The sequence below is a fragment of the Halichoerus grypus genome, chromosome 6, assembly GCF_964656455.1.
Source record: "Halichoerus grypus chromosome 6, mHalGry1.hap1.1, whole genome shotgun sequence".
In the NCBI taxonomy this organism is placed as follows: Eukaryota; Metazoa; Chordata; class Mammalia; order Carnivora; family Phocidae; genus Halichoerus; species Halichoerus grypus.
Genome location: NC_135717.1, coordinates 83,139,141 through 83,166,984, shown reverse-complemented (window position 1 = coordinate 83,166,984; position 27,844 = coordinate 83,139,141). Strand labels below are relative to the sequence as shown.

Here is a 27,844-nt window from a genome sequence, read left to right as displayed (position 1 = left end):
GGGAGGGGGAAGTGAAGAGACACTGAGAGTGGAATGAACGCCAGATGTTGGGATGTTCCGTGCGAAGGGGGAGCTTTCCCAGGTTTGCCTTTCAGACATGTTACGTTTCTGAATGGGGGCTACCCAGGGGTTCGGGTAAGGAGACAGCAGAAGCAGGGGACCAGAGAGTGAAGGGAGACAAACAATGGAGAAAAGAAAGACACAGCTGTCACGGGGAAAGTGCTAGAGAAAAGAAGGAGGGGGCTGAGGGGTATAAATGAGACTGGAGTTCCTCACATCTTGAGGGAGGGACAGGAAGCAAACCCGGGGGCGGGGGGCAGTAGATGGCGCTCATGGTCGCACACCTGCAGCGCTGAGCATACACCCTGCCCCTCTCTCCCAAACTATCAGGAGCCTGTGGCACCCAGGGGGAGCCGGGGACTTACCCACGGGACAGCATCTCCCCAGAGGGACGGGGGGGTCACAGGCACAGGACCACAAGGAGTGCAGCTGTGCACAGCAGCCTGAACAGGTGAGGAGGAACGCTGGGAGCTCAGCGACTTCCTCCTTGATGCAGCCCGCCAGGCCACTGGCACCACGGCAGCGAGGCCCTGGTCTAATGATCCCTGGAGAAGGGACAGGTGGGAGGGGCTGGCCTCAGGCTGCCATGGCCACCAGCCTCTCCCGCCAGCCCCACTGGGTAGTCCAGGGCCCGCCTGTCCTCGGCTCCTTCCCTTGGGAGGGGAGGAGCCACCTGGAGCTCCACCTGGAGCTGACAGAGCCGCTGGAGGGAGGGGGCGGGGTGGGGGCAAAGACCAGGAAGTAATCCTGGCCGAGGGAGCACCAGCCAATGGGGGACCTCCCAGCACACAGAAGCGAAGGGGCCTCCGAAAAAGCCCAGGAAGCCCCACTCCTCAGAGGAGGCGCCACCTGTGCAGGCCCGCCACCCCCTCTCCCCCCAGGGTATTGAGGGGCAAGTCCATCCTCCCACCCTGCCCCAGAGCAGGGTTGTAACCAGCAGGAACATAGGAAGGATCTGGACGGGGAGCTGAAGTGGTCTGGAATGGCGGAGGGAATCTGGGGCCAGGAGGTGGGGGTTGTCAGGGTCACAAAAGACTGACGCTGAGGCTAAGTCACAGGCACGTTTATTATCCTCCGGAACATTAAGGTCTTCCCTTCCTGGGCAGTGTCGCCCGGGAGGGCCGACCCTCAGGAGGCAGCCACACTGCCGCCAGAAGCAGGCCCGTGGGGAGGCAATGTCATGGGCGGCAGGAACAGCGCCTTCAGCTTCCCCGACAAGCTGGCAATCTCGGGATCCTGGGCTTCATAAGACTTGACCAAGCGGGCAAACTTCAGGACACCTGCAAGGGGAAGTGGAGCATCAAGCCACACCAGGGGACAGGTGTGCCCCAGACATCAGGAGGGGGCAGCTTGGGCATGAGTCACTGGCTGTTCCCCCTCTGGTCAGGTAGCTGCCTACAAAACAAGGCACAAGCAGGCCTCTGCCCTGTGTGGTTTGCATCAACCATTTCCTGGTCTACGCCAGGCACAACTTGGATGGGATGCAGTGAATGAAATATCCCAAAGCAGGGTGCTTCTCGTGATCAGGTGAACCATTTTGGCTATTTACTCACAAGAACCCAAAGTATGAACATGCACAAGGTCTCAAGTCTATAACCGGAACACAGGAGAGCCATGGGCCAGCTGGGCTGATGGATTTGCACCCTTGGGGAACGCCATGATCTCATCAAGGAAACTGACCAGCCAGCCCTCCAACAGAGATTAGCTAAAACCCCTTGGAGGGGCGGCAGAAGCATACTGTCATGCAGACATCCCACTAGAAGCTATCAGAAGAGGGTTCGGTTCCAGCTCTGCTGTGACCTCAGGCACTCAGTTTACTGCTAGAGTCTGTTTCCTCATCTTAAAGTGGGGTAACAGTATAATTACTGGTAACTACAAAAAGCACTTAGGACTTCACCTGGCACAAGTTCAGAATAGACTCGGCTCTGACTGCCAATGCTGTTCGTCAGATTGTGGCTGCCTCCGTGTGGCGAGACAAGGGAGGACGGCTTAGGGACCCAATGGATCCAGCGCCCTCTCCCGGACCCGCGCCACCCCCGACCCCCGACCCCCGACCCCCGACCGACCGACCCACCTTCCCCGTCGCAGCTGAAGCCATAGGCCTTGATAACCTCCTGCTGAATCTGCGTGGCCACAGGCAGCACGAATTGCAGCATTTTGCCCATGTCGTTGCACGCGTTGTCCCGAGCCTCGTCCATGCGCACGGCGTTCTCCGGGGCCGAGAACGCCTGGATTACCTCGGCCAGGACCACTGCGGCACACGCATCCCCGGGTAGGCGTCGGAGTATGGCCGGCGGGCGCAGCCGAGAACGCAGGGAAGAGGGCAGGGAATTAGTGGACTGAAGCCATAGTAACCCAATAAACTCGACCCAGATTCCCTCGCTCTAGGGGGCAAGGACCCCTCCTGGAGGAAAGAGAAGGATGGCACCCTGTGCCCCCATTTCCCGGCGGCGCAACCACACCCCTCGCTCTGTACCCTCCGCCCGCACCCTCCTGCAGCAGGAAGCCCACCCGGTGGCTAGAATGCTGCTCACCCTTGGCTTGTTCGGCGCTCAGGGCCGCCGGTTGGGCCGAGGCGGACGCCATAGGGTAACAAAAGCTGCACGTACAGCGAAGCCCAAGAAATGCTCAGGAAAAACGAGCTGCCTAATCCTAGGGTGCTCTCAAAACCGACGGGGGTGGAAGGGAAGCAGCATCAGCCGCAGCCGGAAGCCGAGAAAAACCTCTCGGCGTAGCGCAAGGCGGCAGAGCCGCCGAAATATCTCAGGAGAGGGAAAGCCACTCACACGGATCGCCCAAGATTCGAAAAACTCATACAAAGAGAAACCATCACCATGGCTGACACACCTCTATTGTTAAAAACGAACTGTGGGGGGGGTCTTCCGGTAAAAACCGGAAAACCTGCTAGACAAATTCTAAAAGAGCTGTAACACTACGGAAAGTGGCCTGGAGAGAACATGGGGTACCCATGAACGCCACTATAGGTGAGGGTGAGCTCAGACTGGCGTTTTCTAATTCCTATTGATGTATAACCAACGGGGGACACTATAACTTTCAGAAGGAAAAACAGGGGGAAAAGAAACTTATTTATAGCATCCATTTCTAGAGTTTGTGAACATTTGATTCCGAGCCTATGCAAATGAACTCGAAGCTGATTGGCTGGGACGGCTGGCCACGCCCCCTTCAGTTTTTGAGAACAAAGTGATTGGCGGCAATAAACGCCGAGAGCCAAGGCGGCTCTCGTACTCTCCTAAAATGGCCTTGTGCCGGGTGTGCGCTCCAGCGTAACGCCCTCCAATTTCTCTTCTGTTCTAGGTATTTGAAATGGTCGCCCACTCCCTCCTCAAACCATGGGGTACTTAGGACTCCAGAGTTCTAGTCGCTTTAACCCAATGAAACTACGCCCCTGCACCTCCGCTTCATAACCCTTTCTCAATCTATTCGACAGAAAGGATTCTGGACTCTGGTGGCTCCTAGCTGTGGGGCCAGTGGCAGAAAGGCCTCCAAAGCCTGAGTGGCTTCCTAGCCCTGACCCTGTCAGAGGCGTGCCTGTCCTCCCCCCACGCCGGCCTCCAGCGTCTGGACTTCCCCGCCTTGCGACGCAGGGAGGGACTAGCTCCGTAGTAGCCCTCCAGCGGAGCCACGGCTCCAAGGCCCTGGGCCCTTCCGAGAGCTCCTCTGCAACTCTCCAGGTCCCTACACCCACTTGTGTCCGGTTCCACAGCTTTCTCTCCAGGCACCGCTGAGTAGTTCCCACCCCCACCCCCAACTCCGCCCCCAGAGCCCGCAAAGAACCAGTCACAGCCATCTTCCTGGGGAGTCGTGAGGATGTTTTTGTTTGGTTTTGGTTGGGATGTTTTTTAAAGAGCGTCATATAGATATTTATATATATAAATTATTAATGTGGGGGAGGGGCAAGGGGCATACATCGCAGAAGGGGCGCGCGCACAGGGACTGGGGGTGGGGGCGGGGGCAGCACACGATGCTACGCAAAACAGCCACATCTAACAGATGAAATAATCACACCAACGGGGGTGGGGGAAGGGCGGTGGCCACCGGGGGTTGGGCATGGGGGAGGAAGAAAGCAGGGGGACAAGAAAAAGGGACCTGGTCCAAGATACTGTGCGCTTTCTGCCCCCACCCCACCCCCGCCACCTCCCCACCTCTGCATACCACAGGAGCCTTGGCCTTCCGTCTGTCCCTTCCTCCCTCCCTCTGCCCAGCTGCTGAAACCCTGCAAAGGAGCGGCACCCCTCCCTCCTCAGCTCTGGGTGGAGGGCTGGGAGGGAGGCCTCCGAGGTCCAGATGCAGGGGCCACGGGTGCGCTCTTGATGGCAGGTTCTACAGCGGCTTGTCGCTTTCCTTCTTCAGGTGACTGGTGGAGAGGGGATGCAGAGCAGAGACATGAGACTGAGGTCAACCCTGACCTGGCCCCTGTCACAGGGTCGAGGGGCGGAGGAGAGGTCCCCCCCACACACACCAGGAGCCCAACGCCCAGCGGTCTGCTGCCCGCACCCCGCACCGCCCCCCCCCCCCCCCCCCCCGGCCTCGGGGGCCCTGTGCTACCTGTAGTAGTCCTCCTGGGCAGGCAGCGGCACACTGTGCAGGGGGTGATGCGCGTGCAGCCACTGTTGCTGTTCCAGGGCCAGGCGCTGCAGCTCGGCGGACTGTGCGTGCATGGCCTGCAGCTGGTGAGCTGCTGACATTGGGGCAGACAGGGAGGCTGGCAGGTCCCGGTAAGGAGCAGCTGTGGGCAGGAAGGGCAGGGGGCACATGACTGATGGAGTGCTGAGTACTTACTCTGGGCCAGGGGACAGCTAGCCACCTTACATTTGGAGGAAACTGAGACTAAAACACTTGGGGAAAAGCCAGTCCTGCAAGTTGCCAGCAGTGGAGAGGATTCAAACCTCCCCCTGGCACTAAAACCTGTGCCTCTCTTGTGCAGGGCCTCGGCCCTCCTTCTCCTATTCCCAGCTCCTCTGGATACCTCCTCATCCACCACCCCCCAAGCCCAAATAGGCCAATCCCACCACCCAAACTCCTCTTTCCTGCCCTTCTCTCATTAGACCCTCCCCACCCCCACCTCTAGCCTTACCAAAGAGCTGGTGACGAAGAACTTCGTTCTCGTGCAGAGGGTGAGGAAGAAGGGGGTTGGGGAGGGTCCCAGCTGGGTAGGGGATCCGGGTAAGGTGAGACCCTGAGGCCAGGGGGTCAATGAGAGGGTGCACCGAGGCAGAGGCTAGAGGGTAGAGAAGAGGAAGGTGTCACCAAAAGGCAGGTTTGGAGAAAAACATGGATTTGGGTGAAGGGATCCAAGCCTGGGAAGGGGTGGACAATCAATCAAATGCAGGGAGACCCAGTGAGGAACAAGGAGGCGCAAAGGAAGAACTAGGAGCCTGGTGGGTGGCCAGGACAAGACCTTACTGGAGTAGGGACAAATGGATGACAGAGAACAGGAGATTACAGTTTGTCAGAGGGGTCAGGAAAGAGAGACATGGGCTGCTTAGAGGAGAAAGAGCAGGCTAGAAAGTTTAGGAAGTAAGCCAGGAAGAGGGAGAGGAGGTTAAGAGAGAGAAAGCACAAGGGAGCCTGGAATGACCATGACTGTAAGGCTAGATCAGGCAGTGTTCTAGACAATAATATGGCAAAAGGATAGTAAATAAAGCTCATTAGCACCTAAGATACCCCCAGCCAAAGCTATAGGGCTCTTTCTGGAAGGCCGCAGATCTAGAGATGGGGAAGAACACGAAACACCTCCAACTAGGAGGAGAGAAGATGGCAAGAAACGGTAACAGAGTTGAATCCAAAGGAGCAAGGAAACAGGTAAGTGAAGGGGGGTGGGGGGCACAGTCTGAGGGCAGAAAGGTAGCGTTCCCTCAAAGGTTTCCTCTAACACGAGTGCACTGCTAGACTCTGAAGAGGGGTGGGGTGTGGGTTATTACAGTCCCTGTGGCAAGGCTGGGGCATGAGGAGATGGGGGATGACAGGGAGGCAAAGATCAGGGGAGCAATCCCCAGAGACAGGCTCATGCCAGACTAGAGGAAGTCTTGGCCTGAGGAACAAAAGAGCCCAATCACTTGCCAGGGGTCAAGGTGGCCCCCAGGGACCAAGACAGAAGTAGGAGTCTCACCTGCATGGATGGCATCCTGCTGGTGGAGATGCAGGTGGGAGTGGATGTGGGAGTGCTGGTGGTGATGGGGGGTCACATTGAGCATCTGCAGCCGGGCCAGCGGGTCATTGCCCAGGGCTGCCACCCTTTCTGCATGCTGCCTCTCAGCTGCCAGTCGCTCCGCGTAGGACATATCAGGCCGCAGGGCTGGCCCAGCTGCCAGCGCTAGACGTTCTCTCTCCAGGGGCCCCAGACTCGGATGAAAGGGAAAAGGGTGCAGGCCGGGTGGGCCAGGCTGCAGAGCCAGGCCCCCATGTCGCGGGAAGGGATCCAGGCCCGGCCCAGGGACCCCGTGTAGGGGTTCCAGCTCACTGGGCTTCACCTCAAAGCCAGGCTTGAGGCGGTCACGGAGGTCTCGTTCACGGGCTTCCCGCTCCCTCTCCCGGGCTGCTGGGTCACTGCTGTACAAGGCCGGGACATTGTAACCCAGGAGCCCCGGGTCCACTGCCCCTAGGGGCACGTAGAACGGGTGGTTGCGATTGCCAGGAGACATGACGTGGGGCCGGGCATATTCACTGAGCGTGCGGAGGGCCGGAGTGTCAGGACCCAGGTAGGGGGGCACTGTAGCCACAGCGCTGCCCGGCTCAAATGGAGGGCGATGGGGCACCGGGCCAAGAGATGGGCACTCCACCGGCGCCCGGCCCTCCTGAGCCAACTTCTGTGGGATACAGGGAAAAACAGAGTCAAAAGGGCAGGTCTGGAAAAAGGCGGCTGGTTCCGAGCTGCTCGTTTGTCTCACCAGCTGAAGGCCAAAATGCCTCATCTTACTCGAATTTCCCTAACCCTTTCTCCTGGATGTTGGCTCTCCCTACCATCCACAGGCACTCGGATCTGAATTTGCCTTCCCCCAACCCAAGAATGCAAGGATTTCTCCCGCTGGAATCCTTCCGTCTCGATTTCCCGGGCTGCCGTGCTTCCTCCTCTCCGATAGGGGGCGCAATGACACCCCTCCCCCCCCCACCCCCCGCCGCCCCGGCCCTCCCTGCGCGGCGCAGAGGGCCAGACAGGCGGGTGGGTGGCGCATGTGGTGACGCACTCACCACGCTGCGTTCCAGCTCGCGCTCCTTCTCGCGTTCCCGCTCCTTCTCGCGTTCCCGCTCGCGCTCGCGCTCCTTTTCTTCGCGCGCGCGCTGCTCGGCCTCGCGCCGCACCTTCTCCACCAGGTCGGCCCGCTTCTTGGCCAACTTGGAGCCCTCCAGCGGCACGAAGTACAGGTCGCTGCGCGCGCACGAGTTAAAGCCGCGGTCCAGGTGTTTGTTGAACCTGCCGGGCGCGAGGGCAGCGCGCGCTTAGCCCCTGCGAGCTGCCGGAGCGCCCCGCGGTGACCCTGCCCCCAGACCCGCCTGCGCAGACTGTGAGGGCGAGGCGAGGTTCTGGAGTACTTCAAAAAGCACCACGAGAACGCAAGGTTCCCTCTGGCGCCTGCACCGGTCTCTCCGTTACCCCCTCCGTCGTTCCCCATTCCGGGCCCAACCGCACCCCGCCCAGGGCGGCTCACCTGGCTGACTGGCTGGCATGGCTGGGCACGTCTACCACCTTGGGAGGGGGCGAGGGGCTACGGGCCGGGGGCACTGGGCTCTCGGGGGTCTCATACTCTTCAGCTGGCTCTTGCTTGATCTGCGTGGCGTTCAGGGGCGGCCCTGAGGCGGGGGCTGCAGGCGGTGGTGGCAGGGATGACAGGCCTGAGGGCCCGGCAGGTGGCAGGGGCCCTGGCCCCACAGTGGGCGAGCCCGGCTTGAAGGTCCCTGGGCCCGCAGGCGGCGAGGCGCCTCGGTAGCCGGGTGGGGTCCCTGTTCGGAAGGAGGGAGGCGACCCCGGCTTGTATCCCGGTGGGGTGGCTGTCTTGTAGGCCCCTGGGGACGGGGCTCTCTTTCCATACGGCGGGGGCCCAGGTGGGGAAGCTGTTTTGTAGCCTGCTGGCGAGGAAGCCACTGTGGCAATGACCGTGGAAAGCGTAGCCGAGGAAGTGGTGACCGGAGGCACCGGTGGGAACGGGTAGGGCGCTCCTTGGGGGCCCTGGGAAGGGGAGGGGTGTGAACATGGGTAGGATCCTTGAGAGGAAGAAGAGGAGGAGGAGTTGGAAGAGGAGGAAGAGGCAGGAGGGCCACTGGAGCCTGCTTGGCTGTAGGACACCTGGCTGTGAGGTGGGGGCAGGTGTGCTGGCCCTGGCGGGTAGGGCCTCAGAGACCCCAGAGAGGGAGACATGGCGTAAGGATGGGCATGGTGGGAGCTACTGCTCTCCAGGGGGTGGGGATATGCTCCAGGTGGAGGGGGCCCAGAGCTCCCATGATGCTGCTGCTGCTGGTGGTGATGGTGATGTGTCGGCGCTGGTGGGTGGCCTGTGGACTGGCCTCCAGTAGGAGGGAAGGGGCCTGGGTGGGCATTGTTGTTGGCTAAGAGACGGCCATAGGGCGGAGGTGGTGGGGGACCCTGGCTCCACACAGCCTGGGATGGAAGGGAAGGCTGAGTATACTTGGGCGGTTGATTGGAGACAGACAGGCTTGTCGGGGGAGGGAAGGAGTGGGGATAACTAGGCAGTGCCTGGGAAGCTGGGTACTGGGAGGCAGAGGCAGAGGCAGAAGAACTGGAAGAGGAGGCTGCTGCAGAGCTACCAGCAGAGGACGAATACGGATACCTCATTGGAGGGGCTGGGGCAGAAGAGGAGGAAGCTGGTGGCAGAGGATGGGGTGAGGGAGCAAGAGTGGGGCCCTTCTCTGGGCCAGGAGGAAGTCCACCCATACCCTGCCCCATGGCATGGGGAGACGGCAGATGCCCAGGTAGTGGCTGGGCCCCCAGGCCAGGAGGAGAGGCTGAGGCATTGTTAAGGGGTCTCAGAGCAGGTGGGGGAGGCAGGTTTGGTGTCACATGGGGGAAGGTGGCTGGTGGTGGAGCAGAGGGTAGGTTTCCACCACCCACTGGAGTGTTAGGTGGCTTTGTTGGGGGAGCACCACCAGCCCCAGAGCTTGATATTGAAATGGGGGTGGTGGGTGGGGGATGCTGTTTACCCCCAGTAGGGGCCCCTACTGAAGAGGCAGCCCCTCCCCCCTTGGGACCCATTGGGGGTCCAGACAAAACTCCTCCACCAGTGCCCCCAGGGTAGAGCTGTGGATGAGGGGGAGGGGCCCCAGGAGGAGCCTGGAACATTCGAGATGTGGGGGGCTCCATGGGAGCATGATATCCAGTGGGGGTCACAGAAGGGTGGGGTTCAAAGCCAGGCTCTGGCTGTCGGGGGGTGCTGTCTGGTGGTGGAGGGGAGGGAGGAAAGAGTGGAGGTGGGTGGTAGGGGCGGGCTGGGCCCTGGGACAGGCCGGAAGATGAGTCGGAGTCATTCTCCACGCTTCCAGGGCTGTAGATGCTGGGAGACGTGCTTCGGTTATCCTGGTCAATATCCCTAGGGTCACTGCTGCCATCATCATTGAGGCTCCGCCCATCTAAACTATCCAGATCGGAGGGAGACTGTGGCCGAGGGAGCTCCTGCTGCAGAAAAGGAGGACCATTTTTTTCTCTTTTCTTTTTCCTTGCTTCCCCTACATTTGGGGCCTCCCTTGCACAAAATCCTTTTCCCCTCCCGCACACCACTGTACCACGTGATGAATACTCTTGCTCAAGCCCACCTCCCTGCCACGTGGGGGTTCCCCCTCTCTCCCCACATTCTCAGCGGCTCCCTAGCAGCCAGTCTTGTTTCCCTCCCTGGAAAACTCCATTCCTTCCTCAAGTGTCCATCTCAAGCACCTTCTCCCCATCCACAGCTAAACCCAAATCTCTGTCTTCCACCAGCTCACATCCACCCTCCCATCTCCTTTTACCCCATTAACTACATGTGCCAGAAACCCTTGGTTCTTAAAAAGACCACTCCTGCATTTTCCTTATGATTTATTTGTTCCTTCCACTAAGACCTCTCACCTTTAACCTCCTCCGCAGCCCCTTCATGAAAACCAGGACGTGGAAAAGGAGAGGCTTAGAATCCCCCACACTCCCAGTCCTCTCTGGCCCTGTGTGGTCATCTAGTAGTCTGGCTACAGCCCTAAAGATCTGACATATTATAGACAGGACTCCTTTAATAAGCACCAGGATATGACTTTTCACTCATATCCCAGGCGAGATTAAAGTAGGAATTGTGAATGAAAGGGAAGTTTTCGGGTAAGAGTGGTCAGAAAATGGGTCAGGACAGCTGCTAGGGTCTCCCACCTCAGTTTTGGTCTTTTTTGGTGCATTGGTCTCCTCACTTTCACTCTCTGAGATCTCCTCACTCCGGCCCTGCTTGCTGACCTTTGGGGTGGAGGCTTCCTCTACGCGGGCCTTCTGTTAGAGAGAAAAGAGAAAATTCCTGTCTTCTACCTCCCAAGCCTCCACTGTTACCCTCCGCCAGACAGGAAGTTCCCCCACAACACACAGACATACACCCTCAGCCCCAGTGCCTGGGCATCCTGTGGGAGGACCTGAGGACAGAATACCTTGGCCGTCTGCCTAGACTTCTCGGCTTTGCCATCACTGCTGGATGTGCTGACCCCTCCAGGGGAGGCCCGGCCCCTCGATCTCAGTTCTTCCCGGGGCCCAGGGGCCTCTTTCTTCCGTCCACTCCTCATTGACATCTGAGGGAGAAAGAAGGAAGCAGGTAATATAAGGGGTTTTTTTCACACAGCACCTAACCTTATGGTGTGCCTTATTTCTGTTCTTCCTCTCCAGGCCCTCACCCCTAGTTTCTCTGCCCCTCATCTTTCATGTTTCTCATTTCAGCTATTACTCACTGAGTCTTTATTCTGTCGTGTCTTCATTCTTCAGGCTGTGGAGACCCCATTCTCCTCTGCCTGGGCAGCTGAATACAGAAACGTCTCTGCTTCACCCCAAGTTCCCCACAGCTGTGGTCTGGGAAGCAGGAAGCAGGATCTCCAAGTTTCCAGTGCAGGCACCTGGAACTTGCAGAATCTGTTTTCAGTGAAGCCTGTTAGGAAAGACCATCAGAGTCTCCAAATGGGGGAATAGCGTCTGAAGGGGATACCACTGTGCTTATCCAGGGGTTAAGTAAGCGGCCCAGCCCTAGGCCTTTGGGCCAAGAGGCACGAGCTGCATAAGACATTGCTGGCTGGCCCCACGGGCTGCCCCCCCCATCTATAGGTGAAGGAGCCTCTGCTTGCAACATCATCTCTTTCATCTCTGGAGAAGGCAGAAAATTCAGATGTACCTATGAACTCACATTATTTACCCTTCACAATACCTAGGAAATACCTGTGTGTCCATGAGTTCCATCAGAGCCTTACCAGGGAGCATAAAGAAATGTAGCTGAGGTATTAAGTAATTTATTGAGTGTGGTCTTAGGTCAAGCCCTTACATCCAATTTCATTGAATACTTACAACCAACACTGCAGAGTAGGTATGTATTCTTATTTCCATTATATAGGTGGGGAAACTGAGGCTCAAAGATTGAGATTGTGACTTGCCCAACTTCGTGTGATGAATACACAGTGACCGCACCGGAATCAAACCCACGTCTCCCTGACTTCAAAGCCCATGCTATTTCTTCTAGACTTTGCTACAGTCTCATCAGAAGCTGGTAGGGAGAATTCTCAGAAGGCCTAGATCAGTCCGAGATAGGAAAAGAATCTTTTCACATCAGAGTAGGTGGGAGAAGAACGTCCCATGCTGTAACACAAATGCACACAATCCTACCAATCCCAAGCCCAAACCTGGGTACCCCCAAGTGCAGAACTTCATTTTTGAGAGCCCCATAGAGGCCCCCTCTCCAGTGCCTGGGTTCCCTAAGGCTAGAAAGTCAGGACTTTCACTTTACCAACCAAATCAGTGAGTATCAGTGAGCACATAACACAAAGTTACACATTTCTGAGCCCTCACTTGGCTTAGACAGGGACATGCACCTCAGGGCCTATCTATATCTGTATCTATATCCATAGTCAGCTATTTTCATTCGCACTGGTTTGTATTTCTTGCTAAGTGTCACGTCTCTCCAGATTACTGACCATGAGATCTTCTGAGAGCAAAAACGGTATCTTCCCACTGTTTTCTTCCTTTCTGTATCTCCCACTGATGTCACGTAAATATCCGTGCCCTGTTCTGTCCTTGTCATTGACCTGTACGCCCACTCACTTCAGTAGGTCTTTTTGAATAAAATGCTGCTGGCTTTGGTGGAAACAGGGTAAACTTAGCCACCTATTCTGAGGTAGGAGGCCTGGCTACATAAATGGCATTTCCACAGTCGACAGCATGTTTTTCCCAAAGAATACAGAGTAATTATTTCTCACTCATCTCCACTGAACCCTACTGAGACAGGCGGTGAAGAGTGAACCTGACCTTTCCAGGAAACTTAAATAATAATTTACTTAGAGTCACAAAGAGCTGAGACACAGCTCCAGGTCTTCTGAACTTAGAACCGATGCTCTGCGCAGCAAATCAGCCATTTTTCTTCAACTACAACTATTACCACATTTTGGAATTGTTGTGTAGATGGGTTTTAAAACATTGTCAACCCTCCCCAACTCCAAAGAACAAAATCCAATATAACAGAAGGGGAAAACAATCTCAACGAAAGCACAGCAAAGATGACTATTTGTGACTGGCGTGTCTTTGCCCGCCCCTGTAGAGAAGAGTGCCCATGTCTCATCCCAATCTCAGAATCCGTCCACCAAGTCAGTTAGAGCGAGGAGATCCAAAAGGTCAGAGAAATGCATGAATGGAACTGAAAAACACAGCAATCAGTATGCCCCTCTCCCTCCCCCTCCCGCAACTGTTTTTTTTTTTTTAAGGCTTTTTATTTATTTATTTGAGAGAGAGAGAATGAGAGACAGAGAGCACGAGAGGGAAGAGGGTCAGAGGGAGAAGCAGACTCCCCGCCGAGCAGGGAGCCCGATGTGGGACTCGATCCTGGGACTCCAGGATCATGACCTGAGCCGAAGGCAGTCGCTTAACCAACTGAGCCACCCAGGCGCCCCCGCAACTGTTTTAAACAGCTGAAATCTGATAAAATTATCAGTGAGTAGCTTTGAAGGAGAAAAGCAGTCATAAAAGCATAGGTAATCCTGGGGGAAAGGAGTGGCAAGGGGGAGAGGAGTTAGGGTTGGGCTGTACATACGTTTCTGAACTCGGAGCATGTTTTAGCATCAACAAGGTGAGCTATGCTCCATCTTGCCCTAATAGCCAGTCACTGTAACTAATACTGCTAGAGCACCTACTGTGTATCTGGCAACACACTAAGCACATTCCCCTTCACAGCCTTACTGCAAAAGAAAAATGACAAAAGACCAGAATGGGCCGATGCAAAAGTGAAAAACAGGGAAAGAGTCTCTAAGAACAGGAAAAGAAGGGAGAAATATGAGAAGGACGTCAGAGGGAATACACAATCGAGGCACAAGGCTTTCTGGGAAAGGCTTGCAGGGTGAATTTCAGGATCGCGGCCCAGCCCCCATCGTCATTCCAGACCTGCCAGACTAACCAACCAGTCCAAAGTGACTCCTAGATAACAATGCAGCCCAGACCAGCAGATAACAATGCACCAGTCTAAGCCTTCTTAGAATCCCGCGTTGTCAGAGGAGCCTCAGAAATCATCTTATCTATAACCCCTTCATCTTACAATGCAGCCGAGACTCAAAGAGAAGTGACTGGCCCAAGGCCACAATTAGAGGTACAGCCAGGACTAGACCCAGGTATCCTGGCTTCTGTTCCAGAGTATTTCCACAGCCTTCTCCCCTGGGCCGCCCTCACGAGGGATGGATGGGCTTGTTGGAGAGCCCAGCTACTCCCACAAGGTCAGGGAAATAGAAGGTCAAAGGTTAGCTGAGGGAAGGGGTCACTGTCGCTATAGTCTGGGAAAGAGGGAAAGGGAGACTCAGGAAGGATGACTCAAGCTTAAGAAAATGGAAGAATATCAGTGCAAAGAAGCAAAAGGACTACCATATACAAAAAGTTCCTAATAATAAGGGAGGTAGAGGCCAGAAAGAACTGCCAAAAGATGGTGTAACCTGAACAGGAACATTTCCATGCTCTCTCAGGCCTAGGGGGAGAAACTTGGAGCAACATCTATGACCTGCAAATAACATGTCTACCTGTTCCAACAGACTGCTGGATGGAAGGCGGTGGACCCCCTGGGGAACCTCCTATCCACCAGCAGCACCAGAAACACCTTTCAGAACCCAGCCAAGAGTCCCAAGGACATAGCCAAAGGCTGAGGTCCAATCAAGATTCTGAACCCCCACCTATAGGACATCCCACTGGATCATTGCTATGGCAACAAAATGGTAGAACCTGCCCCTCAAGAGTCTATCCCAGGAGTCCATCTGCCAGCCACTCCCCCTCCAGTTGCCAAAGCAACTCCTACCCTCCTCCAGCACTCTCAGGGAAGGGAGCTTGAGAGTACCTACCCCCGTGGAAATAAGCCCATGCACAAAGGGAAATCTTTGAGCCCAAAACAGAAATGAAGATCTAACCCCCCCTCCACAGAAACCGCAGCTAGAGGGGCAGCAGGGTGCTCTAGGGATTTGAGGGAGGAGGTCACAACTTGCCTGGAGTGCCTATACGATCTTCCAATTCTCTCCTCCTCTTCCACCCTCCCAGAAGCCCTTTCTCCCTAACTCTCCCTTCAATGTTCCCATCTTCCTCCTCAGTAGTTTTAGGGAGACCACACTCCTCGGCCCCAGTGTGCCCCTCTCCAAGAAGTAACTATGGCTGGGATTGGAAAAACAAGGTCAGAGGTGGCCTGAAGTAGGCGAAAGACAATCGAGTCACAAAGGCAGCCACTTCCCACTTCCACCCTGTAACACCTCTGGTTCTTCTTCTCAAAGGTGGGCCTCTCCTTGGCCTTTTAGAGCCTCCCTTTCCCCAGGTTCCATTCTCCCTCATCAGCCTACAATCCCTCTCTTTCCACCTACCACACCCCTTCCCCATTTCCCACTTCCCTTCTAAACCTCGCACCCCCGACCCCGAGTTCTGAAACCCGGGCTCTGGGCCTTTTCCTGGAGCCCTAATGCCCCACCTCGCTGCCATATCTCCATTCCTTTTTTGCCTTCGCCCGAAGCCCCCTCGCGAGCAGCCCCCCTTTTCTTCTGCCAGCCCTCCACCTCGGGGCTCCGCTTTTGGTCCCGGGGTCCTAGCTACCCTCTTGCCCCATCAGCCCTCCTCCTGAGACCCTCCCACCTCCCTCCACCTTCCCGATCCTCCGGGTGCCCTGTCCCCCATCCCTCCTCCGGGGCCGGCCCCACCCCCGGAACCCCCCCACCCCCAGCCTCAGGCCGGGGCAGAGCCCGCAGTGGGGGTACCGGATCGGGAAAATAACAAATGGAGGCGGCGGCGGCGGGAGGGGGAACTGGGAGGGGTGGGGGTGGGGAGCCGCGGGGCCAGAACCCGGGCGGGCCCGAGGCCCCGGGCGGCAGCAGATCTTACCTGGTCCTAGCTCGGGACGGCTGGCTGGCTCCGAGCGGGATTCGGGGCTCCGGCGCCTCCGGGGGGCGGCGGCGGCCGCTCCCCCGCCCCCCTCTCCTCTTCCCGGCTTCAGTCGCCGCCGCGACGGCGGCGGCGGCGGCCCCGACCCCCCCGGAGGGCGGCCCCCATCCCCCCTCTTTTCCCCTCAACCTGGCCCCGATCGCCCGCCTGCCCCCGGAGCAGATCCCGATCCCCGCTCGCGTTCAGCCCCTCCCCAGGCCCGCCACCTCCCCCCGGCCGCCGGGAATGCCCGGGCCGCGCCGCCCGCCCCCGCCGCGCCGCTCGCCCCCGCGGCCCGGCCGGCCCTCCGCGCGGCTCTGACCCGCCGCCTCCCGCCCGCCGCCCGCGCCCGCCCCGCGCAGCCCGCACTCGCGCGATCCCCGGCCCCCTAGGCGGCCTCCGCCCGCGGCCCCCGCCCCTTCCCGGGCGGTCGTCCCCTCTCGCCCCCTCCTAGCCCTCTTGGAGGCCAGCGGTTCCCCCCTAAATGGGTCCCGGCCCGAGGCCCCGGCCCGACGCCGGGCTGCGGGCGGGCTGGGCGGCGCGTCCGGCGACTCGCACAGGAAAGCGGACGGCGAAGGGAGGGAGCTTGGGAGAGGGGGATGGGAGAAGGGAGGAAGAGGGAGAAGGAGGGAGCGCGGAGGAACGGAGGAGAGAGGGGCCAGGAGGGAGACGCGAGGGAGGGAGCGCGAGGCAAGCTGCGAGGGGGGAGAGAGGGGGATCCGGAGAGGGGGAGGCGCTGTGCGAGTTGGCCGAGGCCGGCCGAGGGGGCTGGGGCGCGGGGAGGGGTTCGCCGAGGCGGAATGTGGGGAACCGGAGAGGGCTAGGTAGGAGGGGCTGCCGGTTGTAAGGGCAGAGAAGGGGGAGACTGGAGAAGTTTGGGGGCAGGGGGGTCTGAGGCAGAGAGGAAGTGGGAGGTTGTGGGTGTGTGGCAGAGATTGGTCTAATGGGGGTACATTGCGAAAATGGAGCTACGTGGGGGCTTTGGGGGCAGTGAGGTATGTGACAGGGAGGGGTGACTAAAGCTTAGGGTGACAGCGTCTGTGGCAGACACGTAGCGGGAGAGGTGGGGGCGATGATGAGGGAGAATGGGATGGAAGCGTGGGGTCATGGGGAGGGGAAGAAACTGAAAAGATGTAGACATATATATGTGGATGGGGTTTCTGGATGAGAGTAGTTTGGAGGTGATTGGTGTTGGGAAAAGAATAGGGAACATAAGAACTGGGGGGGGGGGGTGATGATGGAAACCTGGAGAGAGTCCAGAGATGTCAGCATGGAGAAAAGGGGAAAGGTGAGGAACCTTAAGAAGGGATTAAGGAGGTGGGGCCAGAGGCATATTCTAGGAGACCTGGGGTGCTGGGTGGGAAAGGAGTGAGGAGACACGGGATGGCTGGATTCTGGAGGTGGGGGGCTTCCAAGAGAACTGAGGAGGGTTTAGACAAAGGTGGATAGAATGGGGTGGGGGCGGCGGGGGAAGTGGGTAAATAAGATTGGAAGGAAATGTAAGATAAACAAGGCCTTTGGTGGCAGCATGGAGGAGGGAGGTCAGAGATGGGAAAGACAAGAGTGGAGATGGGAAGGAAAGCAGTAGAAGGAAATGATGGAAGTGGGAGAGGGCAAGCCCCCGTGTAGGGAAGGGATTAATTTATAGGAGTGGGACACCATCTTCAGGCCCTTCTGTCTGGTGGTGTCTCCATTTTCCTTCTCAAACCTGTTTGAAGTCATCACAGACAGTACTCTGGGCCACAGGGAAGGGGTCCAGTGGGGATTAGGCTCAAGGTGGAGCCAAATCCCTAGGTGCCCTAGTTCCCCAATCCCAATCCTTCTACTATGGAGTCGATCCCCACCCTACCCCCAGACCACAGGTTCTTCCTTCAACCCTCCCCGCTCTCCAGGAAGCCAGATTGTCAGCCAGCTAGCCATTTCCAGTCTTCAGCCTGAGGCCAGCACCCCCACCAGTCCACCACCATTGTCTTCTTCTGGGCTGTCTCCCTGGCCCCACACCAAGCAGCAACATCTCCCAGGACAAAGGACACCAAGACACTGGGTGATTTTTGGCAGCTGAGATTGGGAAGGCCAGAGAATGGGAGGGAGGCAGGCTGGGAAACTGGAAGAGCTGGAGCTGGAGCTGGAGCCTGGATTGGGAGCCCTTACTTAGCTCTCCAGATTGAGGGTGGGAGTAAGGCATGTTGGGGCCAAGCCAGCTAGAGGCCAAGGATGGTCCCTGAATGGCAGGATCCCACCCAGGCTTCTGGGAAAGAAGGAGGTTGGATTTGTGGCAACTAAGTGGGTTTTGCTTCATTATTTTCTTGGGCCAGGCTCAACCAAGTTCTGGGACTACCCAAAAGCTCTAACAGATTCTAAAGCACTGGAGAACCTGAGCAAGAAGGCTTCCTTGGCCTAGCAATGAATCACCACTCTTTGTAGCCTCTTAATTGGTTGGCCACACACTTTTCTACCCCATGCCCACCTTTTTTATCCCTCGGGGCCCTCCAGAGACCTGGTCAGCTCCCTGTCCCCCTCTCCCTGGTGATCCCTGCCCTCCCTTCCTCAGTGCCCTAGAATGGCCCCTGCTCCTCCTCCCCACCCCCCCCACCCCTGCAACTTTGTTCCAAGACTCCTCCTCCTCACTCCCCATTGCATTTCCTCTCCTTCTGCACTTCTCAGTTCAGTCTCCCACTGGGGCCCCGGGCCCAGGCCCTTCCCAGCTCCCTTCTAGGCTGAGCTGCTCTCTCTGTTTTTTAACCACTGAGGGATTGGGCTAGGATGGTGACATCCCTGAACCTAAAAGAAAAATTTAACCATAGGTAGGAACAGAAGATGAGGAGAGTCAGAGAAGCCAGGGCCTACCCCCTCCAATTCCTCCCCGACCTAAGGACCAGGCTCACCATTCAGCTTTGGGGGGCATCACACACACACACACCCCACCATCCCACACCCCAGCTCCCTTTATGGCCCCAGCCCCCCACAACCCACTGGTCTCCAGGCAACGGCACAAAGAGAAAGTGGAGAGAGGGGCCTGGGAGGCCCAGACAGAGCTAGCTGTAACCCAATCCAACCCAGTACCTGGGGGGCAGGGGGGTGGGGGTGGGCATGGCTGCCAGAGAAGGCCACCTAGCAAGGAGGGAGGAAAGGGCAGAGGTTAGGAAATGTGGCTCCAACCAAAACAGTCTTGGTCAGTCCAGGAGTTGGGAGAAGAAAGATGGCTATCGTGGACCCCACAGAAAACTGAGAGGCCCAGAGAAAAGTACAGTGTGCCCCAAGGGGAATGGAAAGGGGTGCCAGGAGACAGAAGAGAAGGGAAAGATGAGATGCCCACACTGAAATTAAGAGGCATAGAGGAGCGGGGGCAAGAAGCTCTTTGAACTGAAAATGGCTGAAGTGTCAGTGACACAGGAAGAGCAGAGAAATGAGTCCTGCCCATACAGGATGCAAATCCTCTTCTAGTCCTGGAGCTGGGTAGGGTGGCAGAGAGCCCAGGACCAGAACTCAGAGTAGAAACGGTTGAGGAGGCCCACAGAGGGGACAACCTTGAAATTCCTCCCATCCTGCCCCTAGCTCGGGGTGAGTCTGGTGTCCCGCGGAACCTTGCTTCCCTCTAGTGGCCACAGCTCCCCATGTGTAGCCCCTACCTGCTGGGCTCTGCTCTGTATCCCAGCCCTATGAGAGAGGGTCCCCCCCGGGGGGGGGGGGTTCTTGGGCCCCCACGTCAAAGTCAGTCGGGGCTCCACTGGAGCTGAAGAGTGATGGTGGGTCTCCAGCCGCACACGGGGGCCCTACTTGCAGGCCAACCCAGCACTTATGGTTCCAACTCTCCAGTTTTCCTGGAAGACTCCGTTTCCTCAGACCCTAATCTATGTGCCCTGGTTCCACGCTTTGCTCCCTGGTTCCCCATCTCGCAGGAGGGGATGCCCACGCAGTGCTGCTACAGCCCAGAATGGCCAAGACAGTGTTGGGGAGAGGCCTAGATAGGGGCTGCTCCAGTTCACAGCTTCATCCCCTCTTTGGTCAAGGCCCTACAGGAATCTGAGAACCCTTTGAACCCCTCTTCCTAAAAATGCACACACACAAAATCTTTGACTCTTCCAGGAATTCTCAGACTCCAGGCTGAGGTCCCGGGGCCAGGCTTGCTGCTGAGAAGGCAGGGGCAACAGGGTCCCCGACCTGGCCAGGGAGGGGTAGGCAATGCCATCGTCTTAGCCATACTTGCTCGGCTTCTTCCTCTTTTTGTGTTCTCCCCAGCTCTGCTATCCAGGTTCACCAACTTCCCGGTGCTCCATCTTCTCTCCCCTCACACGGACTACAGTAAGACTCTTCAGACACAACAACGCACTGTGATTCAGACTTTAATGGTGGTGCTCATTTCCACGCCACAGAGGGGGTGGCAACTGGAACGCGGCACAGGGGAGTGAGCCATTGCTCTGGTGCAGCTGGAGGAGGAACAGGGGAGCCGGGGGCTGAGGAGAGAGTTAGGGGGAAGCGTCCCGGGGGAACACAGCCCCGCCTCTGGACCGAGCGGCTTCGGTTAAGGGCTGGTAGACGCAAGGGAGCCGATGGGCAAGGCCCTTTTCTGTCACCCTTCCCGTTCCAGCAAGAGCTCCCAGCCCCAGGCCATCTCCAATCTCCGGCCACGTCACACACACACACACACACACACACACGCACACACTCACTTCCGGTCAGGCCAGGTTTACACTCCGGAGTTATGGAGAAATGATCAATTAATTAAGACGAATGAACAATAAATAACTGAATAAATAACCCACTAAAGGCCCGGGCCAGGCACGCGCATGCAGCCGGCACGCCCCTCCACCTCGGGGCGCCGCTCGTGCGCAACACGGAAAACAGACGCACGGCCCCCCGGACACGCCTCGCCAACCAACCCTGATGCACCCGTCCCAGACCCTGACTGTTCTTCCATGGACTCCCTTGTAATCCTCAGTCCCATGGCCGGTGTTTGAGGAGACAGAATAGAAAGGACAGAGAAGTGGAGAGTGTGGAACCCAGAGAGGGGAGAGCACACAGCAGGGGCTGGACAAGCCAAGGAACAGCGCAGCAGGTCAGCCGGCGGGGGGGGGGGGGGGGGGGGGGGGGCAGGGTGAGATGTCACAGAGCAGGACAGGAAGAAAGAGGTTCCAGGAGGATGGGAGAGGGGTTCCAAGTCTCCGGGCAAGGAGAGGGATCACAGCACGCTGGGATTGCGGAAATTATGTCCGGCGAAGCGGGCTTCGTCCCCCAGCTCTTCTTCAATTCTGAGAGAGAGGAGCCAGAGAGGAAAGAGTCAGGGAAGCGGGGAGGATCCTGCTTCTCTTTCCGGGAGGCCCCTATCCTCCAAACCCGTCACACCAGCTGCTTCGATGTCCTGGCCCAACCGTGGGCATGCCCTGGCGTTCCCACGTGACCTATGGGAGCCCTGGATCAGGCCATCGGTAAAACCGTCATTCAAAAACAAGTATTTTCTGGATAGCTACTGTTTTCCAGGCCCTGGGTATCGGAGATGGGATGGTGGGCCAACAGAGCTTTTAACCCTCTGGGCCCTGGGCTCCTATCCCCCAGGTGTCCTCACCTCATGAGCTGGTTGTACTTAGCCAGACGCTCCGAACGGCACGGGGCTCCAGTCTTGATCTGAAACATGCCCAAAGATAAGCAGCTCAGTGGCTGCCCCTTCATCTCCTAAAAGAAAACTTACACTCCCTTGACATTCTCCTGACACCCGCAAACACCCGGAAAGAGAGACCCACCCACCTGACCAGAACCCACCAACTGCACAAAGATCTCCCTTGCACTGACCTGGCCTGTGCACAGCCCCACCACCAGGTCGGCGATGAATGTGTCCTCGGTCTCTCCTGAGCGATGACTCACCATGACCCCCCAGCCATTCTCCTGGGCCAGCTTGCACCTGCAGCCACACACCAGCACTGACCCCCAGCCCCTCACACCAGGCACTCCCTTCCCAGCCCCCACATTGGTCTATGTTGAGAAACACCCGGCACGAAGCTCCCTGGGAGGGGCAAAGGGCATGGGGTGAAGGCGGACAGAGCCAAAAGAGCCGGGAAAGTGACGCAGGTTCCCCGCTCTCTTCAGCATCTGTGCCAGGACGAGGCTGGGAGCACTTGCCGGAGGTGTCCTGTAGAAACAGGCTGGGTCGGGGAGAGCCAGGGGACACTCACGCTTGGATAGCTTCAGTGACCGAACCGATCTGGTTGACCTTGAGCAGCAGACAGTTGCAGGCCTTTTCCTCCACTGCCCGCTCAATACGCTTTGGGTTGGTCACTGTCAGGTCATCACCCACAATCTGGATCCCTACATTGGCTGTGAACTTCGACCAGGCAGCCCAGTCATCCTGGTCAAAGGGGTCCTCAATGGAGACCACTAGAAGGAGAGCAGGAGGGGCTGCTGACCCTCCCTGGGGCTCTGCATCAGGCAGGAACACCTCCTGGGTGGACAGATCCCCTGGCTAACTAAGCCTGCCCATCCTTGCTTCCCTGCCTCCAAGATAAGCCTGCCCCGATTCTTATCTCAGTTCTTTCAGAAAACCTACCGGGGGCGCCTGGGTGGCTCAGTAGGTTGAGTCCGACTCTTGGTTTTGGCTCAGGTCATGATCTCGGGGTTGTGGGATTGAGCCCTGCGTCAAGCTCCACACTCAGCATGGAATCTGCTTGGGATTCTTTCCCCCTCCCTCCCCATCTGCTCCCCGCTGCCCCGCCCCCCCCCCCCCCCCCCCCCGCCGTGCTCTCTCCCTCTCAAATAAATAAAATCTTGAAAAGAAAGGGAAAAAAGAAAATCTTCTAAAAACCAAGGGTTCACAGTCTTTCTCAAAACTACTTTTGCATTTTCCCACTTTCACTACTGGGAGGCCTTTCCTCAGTGCCATTCTACATCCTATTTATATGCTATTCTGCATTTATATCTACTTTCTCTTGCTCTGTCTCAGGGAAATGGAAACCAGCTTCCTCCATGCAGGGGTCCCAGCCCTTGGTAAGCTTGGAGAGGGTAATTCGGCTCCTCGTCAGCCTTCCTATTCTACTCCCACAGCGCTTGCAGCTCCACTCAGCATCCACAACTTCATCAGTCAAAAACACTGGTATATACAAGTTCCCTGCTGGGCCCCATCACTCTCTCACCATCGCTGCTTCCTTCCAAAGCCCTCCCCGTGATCCCCGTAGCTTTGGAACACACGACTTTAATTAGGACAGAAGTAGATAAAACAGATTCACCATGGGTACCTGCACATTTAAACTACCTACAAAGCTTGTCTCTGCAGGAGGCTCCTCCCCCTGCCCCGCCACCTCCCCCGCTCCCCCCTCTCATCCTGATTCTCAGGCTCTTCTTAGACCTCTACCTGGCACCTGAGTCAGCACCCCATATGGTCCAGAGTTGCCCCACACGCCCCTGCCTGCCCCTTGACCCTCACGCTGCCCGCCCTCCCACACCCCTTGTTCTCACCAGGATAGTCCCTGACAAAGTCCTGGTAGAGGGCCCCTAGCTGGTCCCCAGTGATGTATCGGGAAGGATCAGCAGGAGACTTGAAGTCCAAGTCATATTTGCCATCACGATGAAACTCCGAGGCAGCGACATCCATGCCAATGACAATCTTTTCTGTGTAGCCAGCCTTGTCGATGGCTTCCTTCACCAGCTCCAAGGCTGGGGATGGAATACAGTGAGATTACCAGCAGAAAGGGTGGGCAAAGAGGAAGGAGAGTAAGAAAGAAATTCAGAGGCCAGGCGGAGGGCGGTTGCTGGGGAGAAGCCTGACTACAGTTGCTGGTGGGGTTTTCCCCAGGGCTGGGAAGAGCAGACCATCTTCTAAGAGGGCAGAGGAATGCAATTCTGTTCATAACAGGTTGTTCATAAATAGCTATCATTTATTGAGGCCTAACTATGTCACCTAAGTACAATGATGCTAAGAGGTAGATACTGTTATTATTCCCATTTTACAGGTAAGAAGGACAAGCACAGAGAAGTTAAGTAAGAAAGATCACCAGCCAGTAACTCTTCAAGTCAAGGTTCAAATAGAGGCAATTTGGCCCCAGAACCTAAACTCTCAGCCACTTCCTGTTATTGTTTTTATTCATCATACAACTCCTGCCAAGGCAGAGAAAAATTAGGGATCTTAGAGGCCTGAGAGGTTGGGGTGGAAATGGGATAGACTTAGAATAGAATCCCTAGAGTATGGTATATCTCATCAAACTGAGAGTCCTATGAAGTTCAAGTCCAGGATGGATCCTACAAGTCACCTAGACCACTTCCCAGCATTCCCACGGGCTCCAGTAAGAACGTATAGTTGCTAACAAGGGGCACCTGGGTGGCTCAGTCAGTTAAATGTCTGCCTTCAGCTCAGGTCATGATCTTGGGGTCCTGGGATCGAGCCCCACGTCCTCAGGCTCCCTGCTCGGCGGGGGAGTCTGCCTCTCCCTTTCCCTCTGCCCCTCCCACTGCTCATGCATATACTCTCTCTCTCTCAAATAAATAAAATCTTAATATATATATAGTGCTAACAAATCTGGCTGGGCAGGTGAAGACTGTCCTCTTAGGCCTGCATGTGAATGTGGCAGGCCTTCTGGGATCTGGTCCCAGTACTGGTACCTCTTTGAGCTAGCTCAAGGGCCTCCCACCCATACTCCTCAGGACCTGGTGAAGTGTGTGGCCCTTCCTGATGTCCCAGGACAGAGCAAGACTTAAAGCAGGGAGTGAGGTTCCTGGTCTCACCCTCACTGTTCTCCAGGATGTTGGGGGCAAAGCCACCTTCATCTCCCACATTGGTGGCATCCTTGCCGTACTTGTCCTTGATGACCCCCTTGAGTGTGTGGTAGACCTCCGCCCCGAGTCGCATGGCATCCCGAAAGCTCTCAGCGCCCACTGGGAGGATCATAAATTCCTGCATGGCCAGCTTATTCCCAGCATGAGAGCCACCATTGATCACGTTGAAGGCCTGGGGGCCACAGGACAGAAAAGTCACAGAGCACTTCCCCCCTCCACCCCCAAGAGTGTTAACCCAAGAGCCCAAATCTGCCCCAGCTTCCCAGACTCAAAGTCTCCTGTCCCCATCCTTTCTCTTTAGCTGCCTCAATGCACTTTCCCCCCATCATTCCTCACAAGGTTTCATGCTCCCCACCCCCCACCCCTGGGAGAGGCCCAGGCAGGGCAGACAGGGCTCACCGGCACGGGCAGGATGAGGTCCGAGTTTCCGGCCAGCTGAGCAATGTGGCGATATAGGGGCAATTCCCGCTCGGCCGCCCCTGCCTTACACACGGCCAGGGACACACCCAGGATGGCATTGGCCCCAAACTTGGCTGGGAGATGATAGAGGAAGGCACTGAGCAAAAATTTCCCCCATCTGTTCGAGCCCTGGCCTCCACCTGTACTCCCCAAAAGGAGCCAGTAAAGGAGACCCCCTCCTCCCTCTCCACTCCTGCAACACCTCATCAGTGCTCTCCTGAAAATAGCGGGGACACGCACACACACGCACGACGTGACGGGAAAGGGCAGAGAGTTCCACTTATTTCTAAACATCCTGAGACCACAGACTATCTCTCTTGCCAGATCGCCCTCTTCGTGCTGCAAAGAAGTTCTTCCTTCTGTCTAATGTCACTCCCTCCCCTGCAGTTAAATTCATCTTCTCTTATTCTGGCTCTGGGAGGGGAACGGAAGATGGGCTAAGTCCTGACAGTCCTTCCTAAGGAAGCCCCCACAGCACTCCATGCTGTCTGCTCCACGCGTCCTCCCCCTCCCGCCTCCCCACGTTCTCCCAGGCCCGGCTTACATTTGTTCTCAGTCCCATCGAGCTCCAGCATCAGGTTGTCCAGCTTCTCCTGCTCCACCACAGAGAGACCCTGTGGGCAGAGCCGCCATCACCACAGGCGGAGGCTGGGCCCCAGGGCAGAGGGCCCCACCCAATTCCCACACAGGGTCCCCTCTGGCCAGGGTTCCTGGGAGAGCAGCCGGTCTGGATGAGGGGACCTGAACCCCATGGGAGCAGGGGGCAGTAAAGGAGTCTTCCCACCCTTCCCTTGGTAACCATGATTCCCAAGAGGTGGACCTTTCTCCGTTTGCTCCCTCCTCCCCTAATCCAGGATTCCTTCCAGGACCCTGGTCCTGCCCACCAGCACCCCTGCCCGCCCGCCCCCTCCCGGCCCCCAGCAAAGAGTGGGCCTCACTGAGCTGATGAGGGCAGGAGCGATGGTGGTGTTGATGTGGTCCACTGCCTTCAGGACACCTGGGGAGAGGCAGGGAGGCCAGACAGGGTGAGAGTGGAAGGCGCCAGAAGTGGGGGGCATGCAAGAAGGGGGCTGAGGACTGGTGTAAGGTATGAGTATAAAGCTGAGGGATGGGAGAGCCCGGAAAAGAGAAAGGGCCTCACCTTTGCCTAAGTAACGCTGTTTGTCCCCATCCCTCAGCTCCAGGGCCTCATAGATACCAGTGGAGGCTCCACTGGGCACCGCAGCCCGGAAAAGACCTGGGAGAGGAACATGAAATAAGGAGGGGCATAGAAGGATACTACAGGGCCAGGGATTCCTTCAGCCTTCCCGCTCCAAACTGCCTGCCACATCCAGTCCCATCCCCACACTGCTCTCTAACACACACACACACACAGAGGCAGATGCCCAGGCAGTGGCCTCCTCATGCGCCCAGCTGAGGTCCCACATGCACAACGAGGAACCCACACACACGAAGCTCCGCAGGCAGCACACACATGCACACATGCACGCAGGTGCACACACAGACGTGCAGAGGCATGGTGTAGCCCATACACTAAAAGAGGACACAGAGATTGGCCTATCCTGGCTCCCCTGGACAAAAAGGACCCAACCCCCATAATCCAGGCTTGGAAGCCTGGCCCAGCACCCCATCCCCACTGGGAATGAAGGCAGCTGCCCCTCCCGGGCCAGGGGAAAGCCGGCCGAGGGCTGTGGGAAGCCCCCTGCCCTGCTCGCTACCTTTGGTAGTGTGGAGATCCACCTCCACCGTGGGATTCCCACGGGAGTCCAGAATCTCCCGGGCCCAGATCTTCTCTATCGACATGATGGCTGAGATGTTGGGTGGAAGGGAAGGAAGGAGAAAGATAAGAGGTTTAGAGAGGCGGAGCCTGATCAGTGGGAGGGGCTACAGGCTGGGAGCGATGGGAAAGAGGTTACTGCAGTGGGTGGGGGTTGGGGAGGAGGTGGCTGCAGTCCTGGCTTTAGAAGGGATCCCCCCCCCACCCCACGGGGAGAGAAGGTCAATGCAGTGAGGAAGGGGAGGTCACTGCAGTGGGGGGAAGGGGAGGATCAAACGGTGAGAAGGGAGGACACCGCAGTGAGGAGGGAGGGGCACCGGCAGAGGTTGCGTCGCCCCCCCTCAGTAGCTCCGACAGCCGACTGGTGGGGTTCCCCCAGATCTCAGAGTGTAATGGCTCAGGCTTGCATTTCTCCTTGGAGCCAAGAAGAGGATGGGCTGTCTGGGCAGCTGGGGCCTCTCCTCCGGAGCCCCCATCCCACGCCAACTTAACACCCCAACCCCCACTCCAAGGTCCCAGTTCCTCTCCCAAACATACGTCCCTCCTCTTCCCAAGAGATGTACAGTAGAGAAGTCTGGGGCGAGGGTCCTGGGGAAGCCCTCAGTCCCTGGGGGTTGAGCGGGGAGGGAGAAGAGATCTGGGGGGAGAGGCAAGGCTGGGCCCATGCTCCCCGCCCCCCCCCCCGCTCCTAGACAAATTCTCCCCTCCTCCCATCCCTCCCCCGTGCAGCCGCGGGAGGTAATGTAAAAGGAGAGAGGCAATGTGGGGGAGGAGTGGGAAAGAAGGGAGTCTAGAAGTCTAGGGATGCTGAGGAATGGGAAGAGAAGACATTTCCCCAGATGCAAAGCCAGGGGACGTGCCAGGATAAAAATGCACCGCTGGGGGAGACCCCGAACTTAACATCGACAGAACCCGAGGCGAAGAGGGGCGTGGGGAGAGGGTCAGGCAAGGGTAGAGAAAGGCGCAGTTAGAGAGAAACAGGTGTGGAGAGGCCTGGCGCCCCAATGAGGAGGGGGCGACAGCCAGAAACCGAGAGGAGCGGTCCCAGAAGGCCGGGGAGGGAGGGTGCCCGGGGGAGGTGCGGATGACTGAGCAGGTGCGCAGCGCCGGGGGGCGAAGGATGCGCGCAGGCCGGGGGAGAGGGCGGGGGGCGCGGCGGCTAGGGGAGGGGGCCGGAGGGGCGCAGGGGCCGGCCG

At 57.5% G+C, this 27,844-nt stretch overlaps 3 protein-coding genes and 1 non-coding gene across 7 annotated transcripts in view; all 4 read right to left on the bottom strand.

Moving 5' to 3' along the window:
- Positions 1–1,108: 1,108 nt before the first annotated feature.
- On the bottom strand, positions 1,109–2,999 carry C6H12orf57 (chromosome 6 C12orf57 homolog). Of its 2 annotated transcripts, none has more exons than XM_036069340.2 (3): positions 2,847–2,999; positions 2,135–2,311; positions 1,109–1,340 (listed from the first exon to the last, which is right to left on the bottom strand). In XM_036069340.2, exons 2-3 carry the CDS (start codon positions 2,256–2,258, stop codon positions 1,189–1,191), a joined length of 276 nt encoding a protein of 91 aa, XP_035925233.1. In that variant the 5' UTR covers positions 2,259–2,311; positions 2,847–2,999; the 3' UTR covers positions 1,109–1,188. The 2 variants fall into 2 exon arrangements, with proteins under 2 accessions (XP_035925233.1, XP_035925232.1); XM_036069339.2 differs by lacking the exon at positions 2,847–2,999 and adding an exon at positions 2,595–2,840.
- LOC118521041 (U7 small nuclear RNA) lies at positions 2,934–2,995 on the bottom strand. Its single transcript, XR_004909940.1, has one exon. It is a non-coding gene; the product is annotated as a U7 small nuclear RNA (small nuclear RNA).
- An 870-nt stretch (positions 3,000–3,869) lies between the features above and the next one.
- On the bottom strand, positions 3,870–15,769 carry ATN1 (atrophin 1). Of its 3 annotated transcripts, none has more exons than XM_036069316.2 (10): positions 15,617–15,769; positions 10,978–11,171; positions 10,684–10,821; positions 10,418–10,531; positions 7,728–9,706; positions 7,270–7,492; positions 6,191–6,887; positions 5,156–5,299; positions 4,627–4,807; positions 3,870–4,435 (listed from the first exon to the last, which is right to left on the bottom strand). In XM_036069316.2, exons 2-10 carry the CDS (start codon positions 11,002–11,004, stop codon positions 4,402–4,404), a joined length of 3,537 nt encoding a protein of 1,178 aa, XP_035925209.1. In that variant the 5' UTR covers positions 11,005–11,171; positions 15,617–15,769; the 3' UTR covers positions 3,870–4,401. The 3 variants fall into 3 exon arrangements, with proteins under 3 accessions (XP_035925209.1, XP_035925210.1, XP_077931673.1); XM_036069317.2 differs by having other exon boundaries at positions 7,728–9,703; XM_078075547.1 differs by lacking the exon at positions 15,617–15,769 and adding an exon at positions 11,582–11,692 and having other exon boundaries at positions 7,728–9,703.
- A 4,213-nt stretch (positions 15,770–19,982) lies between these two features.
- ENO2 (enolase 2) overlaps positions 19,983–27,844 on the bottom strand; it is a 7,964-nt gene continuing 102 nt past the window's right edge. Inside the window, exons 2-12 of the mRNA XM_036069325.2 lie at positions 26,590–26,679; positions 26,013–26,108; positions 25,810–25,868; positions 25,416–25,485; positions 24,812–24,945; positions 24,362–24,584; positions 23,099–23,296; positions 21,823–22,024; positions 21,443–21,551; positions 21,219–21,277; positions 19,983–20,904 (exon numbers count right to left, since the gene is read on the bottom strand). Of these exons, the coding sequence (XP_035925218.1) occupies positions 20,835–20,904; positions 21,219–21,277; positions 21,443–21,551; positions 21,823–22,024; positions 23,099–23,296; positions 24,362–24,584; positions 24,812–24,945; positions 25,416–25,485; positions 25,810–25,868; positions 26,013–26,108; positions 26,590–26,674 (1,305 nt within the window). The 5' untranslated portion in view covers positions 26,675–26,679 and the 3' untranslated portion in view covers positions 19,983–20,834. The remainder of the gene's footprint in view (positions 20,905–21,218; positions 21,278–21,442; positions 21,552–21,822; positions 22,025–23,098; positions 23,297–24,361; positions 24,585–24,811; positions 24,946–25,415; positions 25,486–25,809; positions 25,869–26,012; positions 26,109–26,589; positions 26,680–27,844) is intronic.